We start from the raw sequence: 22,645 nt of genomic DNA on the forward strand, positions 1-22,645 counted from the left end.
TGAGCACTTCCTATGGCTTCCACTAGATGTCACCAGTCTTTACAAAGTGTTTTGAGTCTTATACTGTGAGATCTGACCGAACAAGAGCCTTGGAACAGTGGTGGCCGATTAGACTCTGGCGCGCGAGTTCATGTTGGGTACTCTCGTTCCAATACGTTTTAAAAGAGAATGCAATCGTCCGCCTTGAATATTATTCATGTTCTGGTTAAAAAAGGCACTAATGATTTATGCTATACAACGTTTGACATGTTTGAACGAACGTAAATATTTTTTCCCCCTCGTTTATGAAGACAAGTCCGGCGGGCATAGATCATGTGCTAACAACACGGAGCTTTTTGGACATAAATTATGAGCTTTTTTGAACAAAACTGCATTTGTTATGGACCTGGGATTCCTGGAAGTGACATCTGATGAAGAGAATCAAAGGTAATGGATTATTTACATAGTATTTTCGATTTTAGATCTCTCCAACATGGCGGTTAGTCTGTATCGCAAAGCGTATTTTTCTGGGCGCAGTGCTCAGATTATTGCAAAGTGTGATTTCCCAGTAAGGTTATTTTTAAATCTGGCAATCCGGTTGCGTTCAAGAGATGTAAATCTATAATTCTTTGAATGACAATATAATATTTTACCAATGTTTTCGAATAGTAATTATTTAATATGTTGTGCTGATTGACTGGCGGTTATTGGAGGGAAACGATTTCCTCAACATCAACGGCATAGTAAAATGCTGTTTTTGGATATAAATATGAACTTGATAGAACAAAGAATGCATGTATTGTCTAACATAATGTCCTAGGAGTGTCATCTGATGGAGATTGTCAAAGGTTAGTGCATAATTTTAGCTGGTTTTCTGCTTTTGGTGACGCCTGTCTTTGAATTGACAAAACATTACACACAGCTATTGTCAATGTACTCTCCTAACATAATCTAACTTTATGCTTTCGCGTAAAGCCTTTTTGAAATCGGACAACGTGGTTAGATTAAGGAGATGTTTATCTTTCAAAGGGTGTAAGATAGTTGTATGTTTGAGAAATTTGAATTATGACATTTAATTGTTTTCAAATTTGGCGCTCTTGATATTTCACCTGTTGTTGATAGGGTGTACCAGGGGTGGGACGCTTGCGTCCCACATAGCCCATAGAGGTTGTTTAAAGACCCAAACAACATTATTTAGTTTCCCCTCCTCGTGAAGAAAAGCACATGAGCTATATATAAAGTAAGCAAAACATTGAAATCATTCCAACATTGTCTAAAATGATTAATACGATACTGTACTAATGAGAGAGACCTATATAAGCAATATAACAATTGGAATGTACAATATATGGCATAAGGGAACGATGAGCGTATGAGGCAAGCAGTAATTTCTATTAAAATATTAATGTGCGAGTAATCGATATAACTACTTGTTCAGCACTTTTGAAATGTGCAGGGACAGAATTCAGATGATGGGCCGTTCTTACTGTGTTCTCCCTGTACACCAAGTCAGAACCGTAGGATAAATGAAGGGGGCATATAAGCAGACAATGAAACCTCTTGCGATATTTGATGATTAGATTTCTCTATAACAGGTTATAGGCCGCATGTGCACCACCAAGTCAGAACAGTAGGTGAAATTAAGAGGGGTAAATAGACCAAGTTATTAAGGTGAGTTACATAAAATCTTACTACACAACATATAGTCATGGCCAAAAGTTTTGGGAATGACACAAATATGAATTTTCACAAAGTCTGCTGCCTCAGTTTGTATGATGGTAATTTGCATATACTCCAGAATGTTATGAAGAGTGATCAGATGAATTGCAATTAATTGCAAAGTCCCTCTTTGCCACTCTTTCATAGTTTTGAAGTCTTCTATTATTATACAATGTAGAAAATAATAAAAGTAAAGAAAAACCCTGGAATGAGTAGGTGTGTCCAAACTTTTGACTGCTACTGTATATACTGTGCATTCAAAGTATTCAGACCCTTGACTTTTTCAACATTTTGTTAGGTTACAGCCTTATTCTAAAATGGATTTGGAAGAAGAAAAAAAACGTCCATATCAATCTACACACAATACCCCATGATGACGAAGCAAAAACAGTTTTTTTAGACATTTTAGCAAATTTCCACTGATCATCCTTAATATGTTTCTACAACTTCATTGGATTCCACCTGTGGTAAATTCAATTGATTGGACATGATTTGGAAAGGCACACAACTGTCAACAGTAGCAGTCAAAAGTTTGGACACACCTACTCATTCAAGGGTTTTTCTACATTGTAGAATAATAGCGAAGACATAAACTATGAAATAACACATGGAATCATTTAGTAACCAAAAGTGTTAAACAAATCAAAATATATTTTACATTCTTTAAAGTAGCCAGCCTTTGCCTTGATGACAGCTTTGCACACTCTTGGCATTCTCTCAACCAGCTTCACCTGGAATGCTTTTCTTTGCAATTTGTCACATGGAATAGCCTTCGTTTCTCAGAAAAATGATAGACTGACGTGTTTCAGAAGAAAGTTATTTGTTACTGGCTATTTTGAGCCTGTAATCAAACCCACAAATGCTGATGCTCCAGATACTCAACTAGTCTAAAGAAGGACAGTTTATTGCTTCTTTAATCAGCACGACAATTTTCAGCTGTGCTAACATAATTGCTAAATAGTTTTCTAATGATCAATTAGCCTTTTAAAATGAGAAACTTGGATTAGCTAACACAGTGTGCCATTGGAACGCAGGAGTGATGGTTGCTGATAATGGGCCTCTGTACGCCTATGTAGATATTCCATTAAAAATCATCCGTTTCCAGCTGCAATAGTCGTTTACAACATTAACAATGTCTTCTCTGTATTTCTGATCAATTTGATGTTATTTTAACCTGTTAGGGCTAGGGGGCAGTATTGACACAGCCGGATAAAAAACGTACCCGATTTAATCTGGTTACTACTCCTGCCCAGTAACTAGAATATGCATATAATTATTGGCTTTGGATAGAAAACACCCTAAAGTTTCTAAAACTGTTTGAATGGTGTCTGTGAGTATAACAGAACTCATATGGCAGGCCAAAACCTGAGAAGATTTCAAGCAGGAAGTGGCCTGTCTGAGAAGTAGTGTTTCATCTTGGCTCTTTTTATTGAAGACTCAGGATCTGTGCAATAACGTGACACTTCCTACGGCTTCCATAGGCTCTCAGAGCCCGGGAAAAAGCTGAACGATATCGAGGCAGGCTCTGGCTGAAACACTTTATCGCTTTTGGCAAGTGGCCACTCAGAGTACTATGGGCTTAGGCGCGTGCCCGCGTCGACCGAATGCTTTCTTTTCCTTTGTCTGTTTACCTAAACGCAGATTCCCGGTCGGAATATTATCGCTTTTTTATGAGAAAAATGGCATAAAAATGGATTTTAAACAGCGGTTGACATGCTTCGAAGTACGGTAATGGAATATTTAGAATTTTTTTGTCACGAATTGCGCCATGCTCGCCACCCTTATTTACCCTTTAGGATAGTGTCTTGAACGCACAAACAAAGCGCCGCTATTTGGATATAACGATGGATTATTTTGGACCAAACCAACATTTGTTATTGAAGTAGAAGTCCTGGGAGTGCAGTCTGACGAAGACAACAAAGATAATAACATTTTTCTTATAGTAAATCTGACTTTGATGAGTGCTAAACTTGCTGGGTGTCTAAATAGCTAGCCCTGTGATGCCGGGCTATCTACTGAGAATATTGCAAAATGTGCTTTCACCGAAAAGCTATTTTAAAATCGGACATATCGAGTGCATAGAGGAGTTCTGTATCTATAATTCTTAAAATAATTGTTGTGCTTTTTGTGAACGTTTATCGTGAGTAATTTAGTAAATTCACCGGCAGTGTTCGGTGGGAATGCTAGTCACATGCTAGTCACATGCTAATGTAAAAAGCTGGTTTTTGGATATAAATATGAACTTGATTGAACAAAACATGCATGTATTGTATAACATAATGTCCTAGGATTGTCATCTGATGAAGATCATCAAAGGTTAGTGCTACATTTAGCTGTGGTTTGGGTTTATGTGACATTATATGCTAGCTTGAAAAATGGGTGTCTGATTATTTCTGTCTGGGTACTCTGCTGACATAATCTAATGTTTTGCTTTCGTTGTAAAGCCTTTTTGAAATCGGACAGTGTGGTTAGATTAACGAGAGTCTTATCTTTAAAATGGTGTAAAATAGTCATATTTTTGAAAAATTGAAGTAATAGCATTTCTAAGGTATTTGAATAACGCGCCACAGGATTCAACTGACTGTTGAGTAGGTGGGACTCCCATAGAGGTTAATGGAATAATTTTTTGCTTTTCTTTCAAAAACAAGGACATTTCGAAGTGACCCCAAACGTTTGTATTTTGATTTGCATGACACTTTTGTTGGGTTGCTACATGATTCCATTTGTTATTTCATAGTTCTGATGTCTTCGCTATTATTCAACAATGTAAAAAAAAATATAAAAAAATAAAGGAAAGCCCTGGAATGGGTAGATGTGTCCTAACTTTTGACTGAGATATATATATATATATATATATATATATATTTTTTTTTTGGTGTGTGTGATTTTGTTGTCCGCACATTTAACTATGTAAAGAAAAAAGTATTTAATAAGATTATTTATTTCATTCAGATCGAGGATGTGTTGTTTAAGTGTGTGTGTGTGTATGTGTATATGTGTATATATATATATATATATAGAAGATAAGCTTAGGCCTAACCCCAGAGTGATAGAGATATGCCGGTGGCATGTTACGACACCGATGGCTACTGCGTCTGTAATACATATATAGACATACAAAGGAAGGTCATTCGTTCATTTTCAATCCAAATTTTTTGTATAAAGCATTGTAGTAGTTTCTCTGGTAGGCCGGAAGCGGTCTTCCTCAGCTCAAGTTCAGCTGTCGGAGCCAGTTGGTGCTCAGGGGCAAACTGCCTTCATATCATAGGCCTGCTAAAGTTTAATAATAGCCACACCATATCAAACCTTCACAAACATTTCTAAACTTTTTATTAGGGTTATATCAGAAGGAAGTTAAGCCATTGTTTGTAGGGAAGATACGAGTAGAAGAGCAATTGTAAACCAGGGAAAAACGCGCTACTCTCCCCAACTCTCCCCCCCAGTAAATTCCCATCGGTCCTTAACGTCATTCATTGGAATGCATCAAGCTGCTGAATCTTGTAGTAGACAGTTGTTTAAGAATGTGACTACATTGGTTATTGTAGACACAGCGTGCAAGAGTTTCTTCTACATGAATGCACTTACCCTTGTTTTGCATTGTGATATTTGCAATCAAGTATTGAATGCAAATATTGAAGGGGTGGCAGTAGCCTAGTGGTTAGAGCGTTGGGCCATTAACCGAAAGGTTGCTGGATCGAATCTCCGAAGCTGACAAGTTAAAAATCTGTCATTCTGCCCCTGAACAAGGCAGTTTAACCCACTGTTAACCGGTAGGCTGTCATTGTAAATAAGAATTTGTTCTTAACTGACTTGCCAAGCAAAATAAAAAAAAATGGATGGCCTTGAGAAGCTGCTTGATGGCCTCGAGAAGCTGGTCTTGAGAAACTGCTCTAATCATGGTTTGACTTTGACCGTCTGTCCACCTCTTTTTCCATCTGTCCCTCAGGGTTCTGGCTGGGGATCGAGCTGGACAAGCCCAGCGGGAAGAACGACGGCTCGGTTGGCGGGGTGAACTACTTCAGCTGTCCTCCCAAACATGGTGTCTTTGCCCCTCCATCGCGTGTAGAGAGGTAAGTACATACCCCTCTGAGCTACTCCATTTTATATTTGTAAACAACAAACAAAAAAATCTGGAAGAAGTGTCTTTAATTATTTCTCACATTTAGAAATAGGTTTAGAGAAAAAAATGTACCTCTTACATCTAGATGTTCCGCTAGCGAAACGCCTCGCAAATATCCAATGATAGAGCGTGGCGCGAATTACAAACACCTCAAAAATCCCCAAACTTCAATTTTTCAAACATATGACTATTTTACACCATTTTAAAGACAAGACTCTCCTTTATCTAACCACATTGTCCGATTTCAAAAAGGCTTTACAACGAAAGCAAAACATTAGATTATGTCAGGATTGACATAATTTGAGTCAATTGGAGGTGTACCTGTGGATGTATTTCAAGGCCTACCTTCAAACTCAGTGCCTTTTTGCTTGACATCATGGGAAAATCAAAAGAAAGCAGCGCAAAACTGAAAGCACGTACCACCGCATTTAATCATGGCAAGGTGACTGGGAATATGGCCGAATACAAACACTGTAGTTATTTCCTCCGTAAGGCAATCAAACAAGCAAAGTGTCAGTATAGAGACAAAGTGGAGTCGCAATTCAACGGCTCAGACACGAGACGTACGTGGCAGGGTCTACGGACAATCACGGATTACAAAAAGAAAACCAGCCATGTCGCAGACATCGACGTCTTGCTTCCAGACAAATTAAACAACTTCTTTGTGTGCTTTGAGGACAATACAGTGCCACAGACACGAACCGCTACCAACGACTGTGGGCTCTCCTTCTCCGTGGCCGAGGTGAGTAAAACATTTAAACGTGTTAAGGACGCGGCATCACTAGCCGCGTCCTCAGAGCATGCGCAGACCAGCTGGCTGGTGTGTTTACGGACATATTCTCTCCCTATCCCAGACTGCTGTCCCCACATGCTTCAAGATGGCCACCATATCACCTTCACCCTACCTGTCACCCTAGACCCACTTCAATTTGCTTACCACCCCAATAGGTCCACAGACGATGCAATCGCCATCACAATGCACACTGCCCTATCCGATCTGGACAAGAGGAATACTTATGTAAGAATGCTGTTCATTGACTACAGCTCAGCATTCAACACCGTTGTACCCTCCAAACTCATCATTAAGCTCGAGTCCCCGCCCTGTGCAACTGGGTCCTGGACTTCTTGACGGGCCATCCCCAGGTGGTGAAGGTAGGAAACAACATCTCTACTCTGCTGATCCTCAACACTGGGGCTCCTCAAGGGTGCGTTCTCAGCCCCCTCCTGTACTCCCTGTTCACCCATGACTGCATGGCCATGCACGCCTCCAACTCAATCATCAAGTTTGCAGATGACACAACATTGGTAGGCTTAATTACCAACAACGACGAGACAGCCTACAGGGAGTAGGTGATGGCCCTCAGAGTGTGGTGTCAGGAAAATAACCTGTCACTCAATATCAGCAAAATAAAAGAGATGATCATGGACTTCAGGAAACAGCTGAGGCAGCACCCCCCTATCCACACCGACAGGACAGCAGTGGAGAAGGTGGAAGGTTTTAAGCTTCTCAGTGTACATATCACCGACAAAATGAAATGGTCCACGCACAGAGACAGTGTGGTGAAGAAGGCGCAACAGCACCTCTTCAATCTCAGGAGGCTGAAAAAATGTGGCTTGTCACCAAAAACCCTCACTAACTTTTAGAGGTGCACAATCGAGAGCATACTGTCGGGCTGTATCACTGCCTGGTACGGCAACTGCACCGCCGACAACCGCAGGGCTCTTCAGAGTGTGGTGCGGTCTGCATAACGCATCACCGGGGGCAAACTACCACCCTTGCCACTGCCTGTTCACCCCGCGTCCATCCAGAAGGCGAGGTCCGTACAGATGCATCAAAGCTGGGACCGAGAGATTGAAAAACAGCTTCTATCTCAAGGCCATCAGATTGTTAAACAGCCACCACGGGTGGAGGGTGGATCAACAACATTGTAGTTACTCCACATTTCTAACCTGATTGACAGTGTGAAAAGAAGAAAGCCTGTACATAATAAAAGATATTCCAAAACATGCATCCTGTTTGCAACAAGGAACTAAAGTAATGCTGGCATAAATGTGGCAAAGCAATTAACTTTTTGTCCTGAATACAAAGTGTTATGTTTGAGGCACAGAGGTGGCTGCCTCATGTGATGGGTACGCTTGTAATCATTAAGGACAAGGGAGCTTTTCCAGGATAAAAAAGAAACAGAATGGAGCTAAGCACAGGCCAAATCCTAGAGTAAAACCTTGTTCATTGTGCTTTCCTGGGAGATGAATTTACCTTTCAGCAGAACAATAACCTAAAACACAAGGCCAAATCTATACTGGAGGTGCTTACCAAGAAGACAATGAATGTTCCTAAGTTACAGTTTTGACATAAATCTACTTGAAAATCTATGGCAAGACCTGAACATTGTTGTCTTGCAATGATCAATAACCAAGTTGACAGAGCTTGAAGAATTTTGAAAGGAAGAATGGGCAAATGTTGCACAATCCAGGTGTGGAGAGCTCTTACAGACTTACCCAGAAAGACACACAGCTGTAATCGCTGCCAAAGGTGCTTCTACAAAGTATTGACTCAGAGGTGTGAATACTTATGTAAATGAGATATTTCTGTATTTCATTTTCATACATTTGCTTACATTTCTAAAAACAGGATTTTACTTTGTCATTATGGGGTTTTGTGTGTAGATGGGTGAGGAAAAAACATATATTTAATCCATTTTGAATTCTGGCTGTAACACAACAAAATGTAGAAGGAAATTAATCATTTCTGAAGACACTGTAATCCATAGAAGGCTTTTGGAACCTCTAACCCTGGCAATTTGACTGTTAAACTCATGGGTACCCTAGCAATGGCTGCCAGTCTTGACTTGAATGGGAACTACCATCTATGAATTATATCTCTATGCTTGGTTAGTTTGTTTGCCTATCGCAAATTTCAAAATACAATCCTGCGAGAAATGTACCGTTTGGAAAGCAAATGCTGTCCTTACTAAATGTGTAATGTGATGTTTTTATGTACAAAACCTGTTTAATAAAATATTTAATCAATCGTCTTCCTCAAATGAAGGGGATGATGACAATCTTTGCGAGAGGGAGGGAATCTGATTTTGTTGGTCCTCAACTCGTGGTTCAGACGAATAATTCAGGATACATGGAGTTAGCCCTGAGTTAGCCTGCCCCGGAGCAGGTTAGTTCTGAAGGCTTCATTGCCATAGAAAGTAACCTGGCCACTGTCATGGTACTGGTTATTCCAGGTTGAACTCAGAGTTGACCACAGTTACCTCGCTAACTCGTCAAACATGATTCGTAGTATAGGGCTCAGGATGAAGCCCCCTCTATTGCCGTCTCCTCTGTCCCACCGGCTATAGCACTGTGCTCCCAGTTCACCCCCAACAAGCTGATCGCTGTGTCTGTGAATGCATCCCCACACAAACACACACACACAGGAGACATAACACTAAAACAATTAACAAACCAATCAATAATTAGGAATTGATGATTCATCATAATGAGATGGTACAACACCCGATGTCACAGGAAGGCTAGATCGATCATCATGGACAATAACCACCCGAGCCACTGCCTGTTCACGCCGCTATCATCCAGAAGGTGAGGTCAGTACAGGTGCATCAAAGCTGGGACAGAAGCTGTTTTTCAGTCTTTCAATCTCAAGGACATCAGACTGTCAAATAGCCATCACTAGCACATTAGAGGCTGCTGCCCTATATACATAGACTTGCAATCACTGGCAACTTTAATAAATGGAACACTAGTCACTTTAATAATGTTTACATATTTTGCATTACTCATCTCATATGTATATACTGTATTCTATTCTACTGTATCTTAGTCTATGCCAGTCTGACATTGCTCATTCATATATTTATATATTCTTAATTCCATTCCTTTACTTAGATTTGTGTGTATTGCTGTGAAATTGTTAGATATTACTTGTTAGATATTACTGCACTGTCGGAGCTAGAAACACAAGCATTTCGCTACACCCGCATTAACAAACTATAGTTTTGGCAAGTCGGTTAGGACATCTACGTTGTGCATGACACAAGTAATTTTTCCAACAATTGTTTACAGACATAATTTCACTTGTATCACAATTCCAGTGGGTCAGAAGTTTACATACACTAAGTTGACTGTGCCTTTAAACAGCTTTGAAAATCCCAGAAAATTATGTCATGGCTTTAGAAGCTTCTGATAGGCTAATTGACATCATTTGAGTCAATTGGAGGTGTACCTGTGGATGTATTTCAAGGCCTACCTACAAACTAAGTGCCTCTTTGCTTTACATCATGGGAAAATCAAAAGAAATCAGCCCAGACCTCAGGAAAACAATTGTAGACCTCCACAAGTCTGTTTCATCCTGGGGAGCAATTTCCAAATGCCTGAAGGTACCACGTTCATTTGCACAAACAAAAGTACGCAAGTATAAACACCATGGGACCACGCAGCCGTCATACCACTGAGGAAGGAGATGTGTTCTGTCTCCTAGAGATGAACGTACTTTGGTACGAAAAGTGCAAATCAATCCCAGAACAGCAGCAAAGTACCTTGTGAAGATGCTGGAGGAAACCGGTACAAACGTATATATATCCACAGTAAAACAAGTCCTATATCGACATAACCTGAAAGGCCACTCAGCAAGGAAGAAGCCACTGCTCCAAAACTGCCCTAAAAAAAGTCTGACTACAGTTTGCAACTGCACATGGGGACAAAGATCTGACTTTTTGGAGAAATGTCCTCTAGTCTGATGAAACAAACTGCTTGGCCATAATGACCATCATTATGTTTGGAGGAAAAGGGGGGAGGCTTGCAAGCCGAAGAACACCCTCCCAACCGTGAAGCACGGGGATGGGAGCAACATGTTGTGGGGGTGCTTTGCTGCAGGAGGGACTGGTGCACTTCACAAAATAGATGGCCTCATGAGGAAGGAAAATTATGTGGATATATTGAAGCAACATCTCAAGACGTCATTCAGGAAGTTAAAGCTTGGTCGCAAATGGGTCTTCCAAATTGACAATGACCCCAATCATACTTCCAAAGTTGTGGCAAAATAGCTTAAGGACAACAAAGTCAAGGTATTGGAGTGGCCATCACAAAGCCCTGACCACAATCCTACAGAGAGTTTGTGGGCAGAACTGGAAAAGCAAGTGCGAGCAAGGAGGCCTACAAACCTGACTACACCAGCTCTGTCAAGAGTAATGGGACAAAATTCACCCAACGTTTTGTGGGAGGCTTGTGGAAGGCTCCCCGAAACGTTAGACCCAAGTTAAACAATTTAACCTCTCTGGGGTATGTGGGACGGTAGCGTCCCACTCGCCAACAGCCAGTGAAATAGCAGAGCGCCAAATTCAAAACAACAAAAATCTCATAATTCAAATTTCTCACACATACAAGTATTATACACCATTTTAAAGATAACCTTCTCGTTAATCAAACCACAGTGTGTGATTTCAAAAAGGCTTTACGGCGAAAGCATAGCATTAGATTGTGTTTGGACAGCACCTAGACAAGAAAAACCACACTGCCATTTTCCAAGCGATGAGAGGCGTCACAAAAAACAGAAATACAGCTAAAATTAATCACTAACCTTTGATGATCTTCATCAGATGGCACTCATAGGACTTCATGTTACACAATACATTTATGTTTTGCTCGATAAAGTTCATATTTATATCCAAAAACCCCATTTTTACATTTGCGTGTAATGTTCAGAAATGTTTTGCCTCCAAAACTACCGGTGAATGAACACATCAATTTACAGAAATACTCATCATAAACATTGATAAAATATACAACTGTTATGAATAGAATTATAGATACACTTCTCCTTAACCTGTTAGGGCTAGGGGGCAGCATTGACACGGCTGGATAAAAAACATACCCGATTTAATCTGGTTACCACTCCTACTCAGTAACTAGAATATGCATATACTTATTACATATGGATAGAAAACACCCTACATTTTCTGAAACTGTTTGAATGGTGTCTGTGAGTATAACAGAACTCAAATGGCAGGTCAAAACCTGAGAGATTCCTTTACAGGAAGTGGCCTGTCTGACCATTTGTTGAACTTCTTTTCCATCTCTATCATTTACTAAGGATCTCTGCTCTAACGTGACACTTCCCACGTCGTCCATAGGCGCTCAGAGCCCGGGAAAAAACAGAATGTCGTCATTCCAGCCCCAGGCTGAAACACATTATCGCCTTTCTCAAGTGGCCCATCAAGAGACACTATCTTATGCGCGTGACCCCGACCGCCCCCGCCTTTGGGATTTTTTCCTCTGTTTGCCGAAAAGGAGATTCCCTGTCGGAATATTATCGCTTTTCTACGAGAAAAATGTCGTAAAAATTGATTTTAAACAGCGATTGACATGCTTCGAAGTACGGTAATGGAATACTTAGAATTTTATTGTCACGAATTGCGCCAAGCGCGTGACACTTCTTTACTATTTCGGATAGTGTCTGGAACGCACGAACAAAACGCCGCTATTCGGATATAACGATGGATTATTTTGGACCAAACCAACATTTGTTATTGAAGTAGCTGTCCTGGGTGTGTATTCTGACGAAGACAACAAAAGGTAATGAAATTTTTATAATAGTAAATATGATTATGGTGAGTGCTAAACTTGCCGGGTGTCTAAATAGCGAGCCCGTGATGCCTGGGCTATGTACTTAGAATATTGCAAAATGTGCTTTCACCAAAAAGCTATTTTAAAATCGGACATATCGAGTGCATAGAGGAGGTCTGTATCTATAATTCTTAAAATAATTGTTATGCTTTTTGTGAACGTTTATCGTGAGTAATTTAGTAAAATGTTAGCGAATTCCCCGGAAGTTTGCGGGGGGTATGCTAGTTCTGAACGTCACATGCTAATGTAAAAAGCTGGTTTTTGATATAAATATGAACTTGATTGAACAAAACATGCATGTATTGTATAACATAATGTCCTAGGGTTGTCATCTGATGAAGATCATCAAAGGTGAGTGCTGCATTTAGCTGTCTTCTGGGTTTTGGTGACATTATATGCTGGCTTGAAAAATGGGTGTCTGATTATTTCTGGCTTGGTACTCTGCTGACATAATCTAATGTTTTGCTTTCGTTGTAAAGCCTTTTTGAAATCGGACAGTGTGGTTAGATTAACGAGAGTCTTATCTTTAAATGGCTGTAAAATAGTCATATGTTTGAGAAATTGAAGTAATAGGATTTTTAAGGTTTTGAAAATCGCGCCACAGGATAGCCGTGGCTGTTACGTAGGTGGGACGAATTCGTCCCGCCTAGCCTAGAGAGGTTAATGCAACCGCCCTGTCAGATTTCAAAAAAGCTTTACGGCGAAAGCACACTTTGCAATAATCTGAGTACAACGCTTAGACACCAAAACAAGCCATACAGATACCCGCCATGTTGTGGAGTCAACAAAAGTCAGAAATAGCATTAGAAATATTCACTTACCGTTGATGATCTTCATCGGAATGCACTCCCAGGAATCCCAGTTCCACAATAAATGTTAGTTTTGTTCGATAAAGTTAATCTTTATGTCCAAATACCTTCGCGCGTTAGGTTCACTATTCCAAATGCAGAAGGCGCACGCACTAAAGTCCAGGCGAAAAGTAAAAAAAGTTATATTACAGTTTGTAGAAACATGTCAAACGATGTGTAGAATCAATCTTTAGGATGATTTTATCATAAATCTTCAAAAATATTCCAACCGGGCAATTCCTTTGTCTTCATAAAGGAAAGAGAACTGAGCTCGTGCTCATGGCCACACGTACCTAAAATAATGGCCGACTGCCAGACACCTAACTGAAACCGCTCTTATTCGCTCCCCATTCACAGTAGAAGCCTGAAACAACGTTCTAAAGACGGTTGACATCTAGTGGAAGCCTTAGGAAGTGCAATATGACCCCATAGACACTGTATATTGGATAGGCAATCACTTGAAAGACTACAAACCTCAGATTTCCACACTTCCCGGTTGGATTTCTTCTCAGGTTTTTGCCTGCCATATGAGTTCTGTTATACTCACAGACATCATTCAAACAGTTTTAGAAACTTCGGAGTGTTTTCTATCCAAATCTACTAATTATATGCATATTCTAGGTTTTGGGCCTGAGTAGCAGGCAGTTTACTCTTGGCACGCTTTTCATCTGGACGTGAAAATACTGCCCCCTACCCCGATGAAGTTAAAGGCAATGCTACCAAATACTAATTGAGTGCATGTAAACTTCTGACCCACTGGAAATGTGATGAAAGATATATCTGAAATAAATCATTCTCTCTACTATTATTCTGACATTTCACATTCTTAAAATAAAGTGGTAATCCAAACTGACCTAAAACAGGGAATTTTTACTAGGATTAAATGTCGCGAATTGTGAAAAACTGTTTACATACACCTTGCCAAATGCATTTAAATGTCTGACTTCAAATGTATATGTCTGTTACCCAAAATAAATTCAATCAAAGCAACAATATATTTTCTTATTGAGGTGCTTTACAATTGAAGTGTCCTGGCTGCATATCAGTTCAAAATTTAGATGAATTCAGGGTGTACTGTATTGTAACGACCTCTGCGCAGCTGGAGGTGGCTTCAAGGTCTGCCGATTAAGTACCACTACATGGTAGACTCGGACAAAGTTCTGGCAGTGTCAGAATTGTTTTGCCTTTATTGTGTAGTGTGGCTGGTGTTACGAGCCGATCCCAGTGACTGACCGATAGGAACACGGGCGGCACCGAGTATGCACACAATAATATGATTATTGTGAATAGTCAGATTAGTATAATAGTTTGATTCTGAGTTCGGACATATAACGTCGGTATGTGAAAACAATTTCTTCGATGCATAGGCCTACTTTTAGTTTTTCCGAACTCACTTCACTTGTATATAAGCATAGAGAGAGAGGCTTGCGCTGCTGGCACAAGCGCAGATCAAATACATTGCTGCAGTTGACGTAGCCTATGTTGGCTGACGTAGCCTCGCAATCCACTCGCAGAATGTGACGACAGAACTGAACAAAATCATATCTGTCCAGATTGATATCAAGATTTTAATTTGGTGACATCGCGCAGTGTGACGTGATAATTGTAAAAAGTCTGAATCCGATATACAGTCTGCAAAGGCCTTTAGCATCACAGAGATAGTTTTACTGTAGCGTGAGGTAATAAAGATAGATGGAGACATGCTTACCTCTATTGTGTCTTGCTGTACACCTCTTTCTTCCATGTTTTGTTTTTCTTTTCTGATGCCAGTTCCTGAGGTTTCATTCAACTCCATTGAACAAGAAGGCAGACCGGTCCAGTATATTACCCTCCAGCAGTCTCTAATAATGGTCACATTGTTGGACCATACACTACTGTTATACAGTATGCTACATTAGCTTGTAACACTGTTCACTACATTAGACTAACACTGACAATAATAAAGGGGCTGAAGTCTCATCACATATTACAGTACACTCCATTAGGCCCCATTAACTTCCATTAGCCTGTGTGTGTGTGTTGCAGCTGTAAATGAGGCTAGTCAGTGGACATGCCCGGTCTGGGTGTTCTACCACCAGCACAGTTTGTCCTGATCATTGATAGCCATGAGAGTGTTGTCAGGCTCATTATACACAGTCTTCACACTGGGGGAGAGGAGACAGGGATGGTTCGGGCTCTGGGTGGGCCACTCCTGCATTGGCTTGGCTGTGTGCTTAGGGTCATTGTCCTGTTGGAAGGTGAACCTTCCTGTTGGAAGGTGAACCTTCCAGTCTGAGGTCCTGAATGCCCTGGAGCAGGTTTTCATCAAGGATCTCTCTCTACTTTGTTTCATTCATCTTTCCCTCGATCCTGACTAATTTCCCAGTCCCTGCCACTGAAAAACATCCCCACAGCATGACGCTGCCAGCACGATGCTTCACCGTAGGGATAGTTCCAGGTTTCCTCCAGACGTGACACTTGGCATTCAGCTCAGAGTTCAATCTTGGTTTCATCAGACCAGATGATCTTGTTTCTCATGGTCTGAGGGTCTTTAGGTGCCCAAGTAAATGCCAATAGAAAAAAAGCTCAAACAAACAAATGCTAGTATTCTGCCATTCCAGGTGCAATGTTTAACCTGACTTAGTTAGCTGAAGTTGCCTATCTAGCTAGCAAGTGACAAGAACGTTATCCAGCCTGCTAAACAACCTTTTTGTTTAGAATGGGTTGGCTGAAAATGTCCCAAAAATGAAGTGTGCCGGTAGGTGTGTGTTGTGATGGTTCTGAATTGTCATATACACTACGTGACCAAAAGTATGTGAACATCTGCTCGTCGAACATCTCATTCCAAAATCATGGGCATTAATATGGAGTTGGTATCCCTTTTGATGCTATATCAGCCTCCACTCTTCAGGAAAGGCTTTCCACAAGATGTTGGAACATTGCTGCGGGGACTTGCTTCCATTCAGCCACAAGACCATTAGTGAGGTCAGACACTGATTTTGGGCGATCAGTTCCAATTCATCCCAAAGATGGGGTTGAGGTTCGGACTGTGCGCAGGCCAGTTCAGTCCTTCCACAAACCATTTCTGTATGGACCTCGCTTTGTGCAGGGGGGCATTGTCATGCTGAAATAGGAAAGGTTCTTCCCCAAACTGTTGCCATAAAGTTGGAAGCACAGATCGTCTAGAATGTCATTGTTTGCTATAGCGCTAAGATTTACCTTCACTGGAACTAAGGGGCCTAGCCCAAACCATGTTAAAACCTGTTTGGGATAGGGGTTCCGCTAGCGGAACGTTTCGACAACATCCGGTGAAACTGCAGAGCGCAAAATTAATTGATTTGTTTTACAAATATTTAACTTTCATACATTCACAAGTGCAATACACCAAATTAAACTTATCTTCTTGTTAATCTAGCCACCGTGTCAGATTTCAAAAAGGCTTTACGGCGAAAGCAAACCATGCGATTATCTGAGGATGGCACCCCATCAAACAAGCACATGAGAATCACATTTCAACCCGCCAGGCGCGACACAAAACTCAGAAATAACGATATAATTCATGCCTTACCTTAGAAGAGCTTCTTCTGTTGGCACTCCAATATGTCCCATAAACATCACAAATGGTCCTTTTTGTTCGGTTAATTCCGTCGTTATATCTCCAAGATGTCCATTTATTTGGCGCATTTGATTGAGAAAAACACCGGTTCCAACTCGCCCAGCATGACTACAAAAATATCTAATAAATTACCTGTAAACGCTGTCCAAACATTTCAAACAACTTTCCTAATCCAACTTTAGGTATTTTAAAACGTAAATGATCGCTAAAATTTAAGATGGGATAAACTGTGTTCAATACCGGATAAAAGCAATGTGAAGCGCATGACCTGGAGCGCGCATCAAACAGTATAGTTCACTCGGCTGGACCCTCGTTCTGAAAAGCCTTACTTCTTCATTTCTCTAAAGAAAAACATCAACCAATTTCTGAAGACTGTTGACATCTTGTGGAAGCAATAGGAACTGCAACCAAGTGCCACAGAAATCTAGGTTCCATGGAAAACCAATGGAAAACAGAGTCAACTGAAAAAAAGTTTTTCCTGGATGGTTTGTCCTCGGGGTTTCGCCTGCCAAATAAGTTCTGTTATACTCACAGACATTATTTTTAACAGTTTTAGAAGCTTTAGAGTGTTTTCTATCCAAATCTACCAATTAGCTTCTGGGCCTGAGTAGCAGGCAGTTTTCTTTGGGCACGCTTTTCATCCGGATGTGAAAATACTGCCCCCTATCCCAAACAAGTTAAACAGCCCTAGATCGTTATTCCTCCTCCACCAAAGTTTACAGTTGGCACTATGCATTGGGGCAGGTAGTGTTTTCCTTGCATCTGTCAAACCCAGATTTGTCCGTTGCACTGCCTGATGGTGAAGCGTGATTCATCACTCCAGAGAACGCATTTCCACTGCTCTAGAGTCCAACGGCGACGTGCTTTACACCACTCCGGCCGACGCTTGGCATTGCGCATGGTGATCTTAGGCTTGTGTGCGGCTGCTCGGCCATGGAAACACATTTCATGAAGCTCCCGACGAACAGTTCTTGTGCTGAGGTTGCTTCTAGAGGCAGTATGGAACTTGGTAGTGAGTGTTGTAACCGAGGACAGACCATTTTCAACACTCACCGGTCCCGTTCTGTGTGCTTGTGTGGCCTACCACTTCGCGGCTGAGCCGTTGGTGTTGCTCCTAGAGGTTCACAATAATAGCACTTACAGTTAACCGGGTCAGCATTAGCAGAAATTTGACAAACTGAGTTGTTGGAAAGGTGGTATCCTATGACGGTGCCACGTTGAAAGTCACTGAGCTCTTCAGTAAGGCCATTCTACTGACAATGTTTGTCTATGGAGATTGCATGGCGGTGTGCTCAATTTTATACACCTGTCAGCGACAGGTGTGGCTGAAATAGCTCAATACACTAATTTGAAGGGGTGTCCACATACTTTTTGTGTAAAAATTGTGTAGCTAGCAACAATGACAAGAAGCTGCCTTATGGGGAATTGAAGATGACTCGTTTCTTCTCATTGTATCTTGTTATTCATACCATGTCTTGCTTTGAGTGCTTTGACTGATGTCATGTCTATGCTAATATGAAAAAAATGATCTAGCTAGCTAAACAACAACTGTAACAATGTATTTGAGCGACAACAATTGCTCATTGTGCAAATGTATTTGTTTTCAATATTTGGAGACTAAATATAGTTTACATATTGTCAACATTTTAAGCCAACCCGGTCTGTTTTGCCACATAGTTGCACACGTGTCAGTTTTGTTGCTAAACAACCAACTTGTTTTTAGCAACTATGCAAAAAGAATTAACGACTGAGTCGAGTCTGTAGCAACATGACCAAAAGAACTAACAACCAGAATTTTAGCCGGATTATGTATTTTGGTGGAATAATTAAGTTGTATGAATTTACTTATCAAAATAAAGATTTGTATTGAATTTATAGTTATTTTAATATGTTGGTAACCGTTTTATAAAAGCAAGGCACGTGAGGCATTCACATTTACCTTTGACTATATTCAGAAAAAACATCATGGGGGAAGTTAGGTACTGTGGTAAATGTATTCATTTTATGCAAATGTTTGCTAATCATTATGCAATTGTAAGACCTTTTAACAGTGCTCTAGTGTCTGTAGCATAAACTGTTAAAGAGCTGTACCATTTTGAAAACCAAACATTGACAGTCATGTTTTATGCAATTTCAACTAGTTATAATGCATAGTAATAATGTTTGGTGGCAAGACTTGTGCTATTAATACAAAAAAACGGTTTAATTTCAATGTCTTTTGTCTGAAGCCAAAAAATACATCAATTTCAAAAGCTAATTTGACCTATGCACTAACAAGGCTTTTCAGTATCAGCAGCTTGACTACTACTAGAATTCTGTAGCTTTATTGATCTACTGTACTTCAACAACAGATGTACTCACATTGGATGGGTTGATTAGGATTCAAATCTTCTCTCAATCAGCCTAATACATACTCTTAGAGTAGGTTTACCCCATTAATGTACTTGGTAATGTAAACATGTTTTTTCATGCAAGACATCATCCCGTTCCACTCATTTAAACATTATGGGGAGGTTTTCCTGGACACAGAGTCAAGGAAGTTGATTCATTTGAGTGAAGTTTATTTTAAAGGTAGACGGCACTATACATACATACATCAAGAAAAGGGGAAAGTAAGTCTTATTTGTTGAGATGGAGTTAATGAGGTAATTTATTTTTAAGTTGATCCATTTGGTTACAGTACTTTTTTTATTTTTTATCTCGTTTCTTCTCTCCGTCTACCCCCTTACATTTTTTTTTCCTCTCCCAGCTCCACACCTGCAATCATCTTCTTTCTCTTTTTTTCTTACCCTACTTTTACTGTGTGATGAGGAGAGTGTTTTCTGAAAGGACTGGACTCCTTTTGTCATTCTTCCCCTCTTTTTTTCCTAATTAACCTGCGGGGCAAGTGGGACGCTCTGCTAAATCGAGGCTTGGGCTAATAGAAATCTTCCTCTCGCATTCTCTCCATCACCGAGGAGCCAGAACAGCCACTCTTTCGCTCTCTCCTTCTTGCTGTCTTTCTCTTCCTGTCAGCAGCTATCAGGACCTATTAGATAACAAACAGTGAGGCGTTACTTTTTTCTTCACATTTTTTCTGCTTTCTTTCACTCCCCCCTCCTCTCCTTTTCTGCTTTCCTAACAAGATAAGGCTGTTTTTTTGCTAAATTCTTCACTTCGCCTGCCTATGTGGTAATGGTTTTCAAAGCTCCAGTTATCACTGACACACAGCGGCAAACACATCCACCAAGTTGGACAGGCACCTTGTGCTGGGATACCACATTTTTATTTTATTTGTGTCTATTTGAGAGTTGATGGATAGAGGGTGAACGGTTCTGGGTCAATTCCATCTCGACTCATTCCATTCCGGAAATTGATGGATAATCAATGGTTTAATTGGAGAAATAGCTCATTATTTTAAATTACGACTTTTTTCCTGCCCTATTCTTTTAGTGAATTTCAATTCATTCCCTGTGTAGTGAATATGCTAGATTTGAAATGGAATTGACCTCAACCTTGTACTGTAAGAGAAAGAGCTGCCGATTTTGTAGGGTGTTATTGAAGAAGGCTACTGTTTCTGGAACTCAGTAAGGGCTTTAACGATTGTGTGTCTTAGACTTAGGCTTTAGTGTAAATGTTTTTTAATTTTATTTAACATTTTTCCACAGGATCCATGGCTCTATGGATTGTCTTTCAGAGCTGTCCTCCTCACGTCTCAACCGTCCTTTTGCCAGTGAGTTTTTGGCCTTGGTTTTTCCTTATTTATTCAAATATTCATGCAAACGCTGAATAAACTTAATTAACGATGATAACATTTTAATGATGGAATATGCAGTTGTCTTCATGTCACAATTATTTCGGTACCCTTCACTGTGTGTGTGTGTGTGTCCTTCTTTGTATTTGTTTATGTTAATGTGTGTATGTGTACTACATATTTGTGAATCTGTCTATGTGTATTCACACACGTGTCTGTCATTCATTCAGGAATCAGACGCAGCTTCAGCACGTCGACGGCCATCGCTGCCCAGAAGGAGCAGAGCCAGAAGAGTCCCGTCAACAGGTAGCCATTTTCTCATAAGCACTCTCCTCCACATTCCACGTGTCTGCATTTCTCCTCCCTGACCGTTTTCAGCTTTCTCCCTAATCCCACCACCACTGGGGGTAAAATCAATAGTGGTCAGCAAAAATTATAGTTTTGGGGAATTGCCCATGCTCGATAGCAGGGTTGTAATGAGTATGAAAGCAATCCAAGATCAATCCCTCTCCTTCACGTTCCTCTCCCTCTCTCGTTTTACATCTTTCTCTCACCCCTCCCATTCCTTTCCTTCCTCCCTTTGCCACTCTCTACATTCTTCCCCATCCATTGTCTCACTTTCTCATTACGCCCTCCTATCACTATTTTTACTCTCCTTTCTCCATCCCCTGATTTCTACTCATATCTTTCTCACACTGCCCTATTTCACCCTCTTTCTCTACCCTTTTACTCCTTCTCTTGCTTGCTGCCTTACTCTCTCTCTCTCTCTCTCTCTCTCTCTCTCTCTCTCTCTCTCCTCTCTCTCTCTCTCTCTCTCTCTCTCTCTCTCTCTCTCTCAATCTCTCTCCCTCTACACTCACCCTTCTGTCCCTCTCTCTCTCTCCACCTCTAACCCCATTCATCCATCTCACTCTTAATTCAATTTCAATTTAAGGGGCTTTATTGGCATGGGAAACATGTTTACATTGCCAAAGCAAGTGAAAAAGATCAAATAAAATAAATGAAATAAACAACAAAAAATCAACAGTAAACATTACACTCACAAAAGTTACAAAAGAATAAAGACATTTCAAAATGTCATTATGTCAGTATACAGTGTTGTAATGATGTGGAAATGTGACTGACCGTCTTATGTAGCAAAATCTGATGAATAAAAAAAACATTGGATAAAAGTAGAGACTCACAGCTACAAAATTGTGTATCATACACTGCATTTTTGAGGAACAATGGGAAAGTAATTCTGCTTTGAAAGTTGATAAACTTGTAAACCCACTTTTGAGAAAAGGGCCTTTGAATGTTTTGGTACTTATTGGAGAGCTCTCCTTTGTCCTTTGTGCATGACATGTGTAAATATTTGTATGAACATAAGATTCAACAACTGAGGCATAAACTGAACAAGTTCCACAGACATGTGACTAACAGAAATAGAGTAAGGTGTCCCTGAACAAAGGGGGGGTCAAAATCAAAAGTAACAGTCAGTATGTGGTGTGGCCACCAGCTGCATTAAGTACTGCAGTGCATCTCCTCCTCATGGACTGCACCAGTTGTGCCAGTTCTTGCTGTGAGATGTTACCCCAGTCTTCCACCAAGGCACCTGCAAGTTCCTGGAGATTTCTGGGGGGAATGGCCCTAGCCCTCACCCTCCGATCCAACAGGTCCCAGACGTCCTCAATGGGATTGAGATCCGGGCTCTTCGCTGGCCATGGTGGAACACTGACATACTTCCCTTGCAGGAAATCACGCACAGAACAAGCAGTATGGCTGGTGGCATTGTCATGCTGGATGGTCATGTCAGGATGAGCCTGATGGAAGGGTACCACATGAGGGAGGAGGATGTCTTCCCTGTAATGCACAGCGTTGAGATTGCCTGCAATGACAATAAGCTCAGTCCGATGATGCTGTGACACACCGCCCCAGACCATGATGGACCCTCCACCTCCAAATCGATCCCGCTCCAGAGTACAGGCCTCGGTGAAATGCTCATTCCTTCGACAATTAACGCGAATACGACCATCACC

General features: G+C 40.7%; 1 protein-coding gene across 3 annotated transcripts in view; it reads left to right on the top strand.

The window, feature by feature from the left end:
• Positions 1-22,645, top strand: part of LOC106610599 (CAP-Gly domain-containing linker protein 4) — a 90,447-nt gene that overhangs the window by 59,690 nt on the left and 8,112 nt on the right. For 2 of the 3 annotated variants that reach the window (XM_014209995.3, XM_082955607.1), the window contains 3 exons: positions 5,645-5,768; positions 20,542-20,606; positions 20,858-20,933. In XM_014209995.3, coding sequence (XP_014065470.3) covers positions 5,645-5,768; positions 20,542-20,606; positions 20,858-20,933 — 265 coding nt within the window. Of the gene's footprint in view, positions 1-5,644; positions 5,769-20,541; positions 20,607-20,857; positions 20,934-22,645 lie in introns of those variants that run through there. The other variant, XR_014378694.1, reaches the window with a different exon arrangement.

Source organism: Salmo salar, chromosome 09, assembly GCF_965601325.2.
Source record: "Salmo salar chromosome 09, fSalSal1, whole genome shotgun sequence".
NCBI classification, from domain to species: domain Eukaryota; kingdom Metazoa; phylum Chordata; class Actinopteri; order Salmoniformes; family Salmonidae; genus Salmo; species Salmo salar.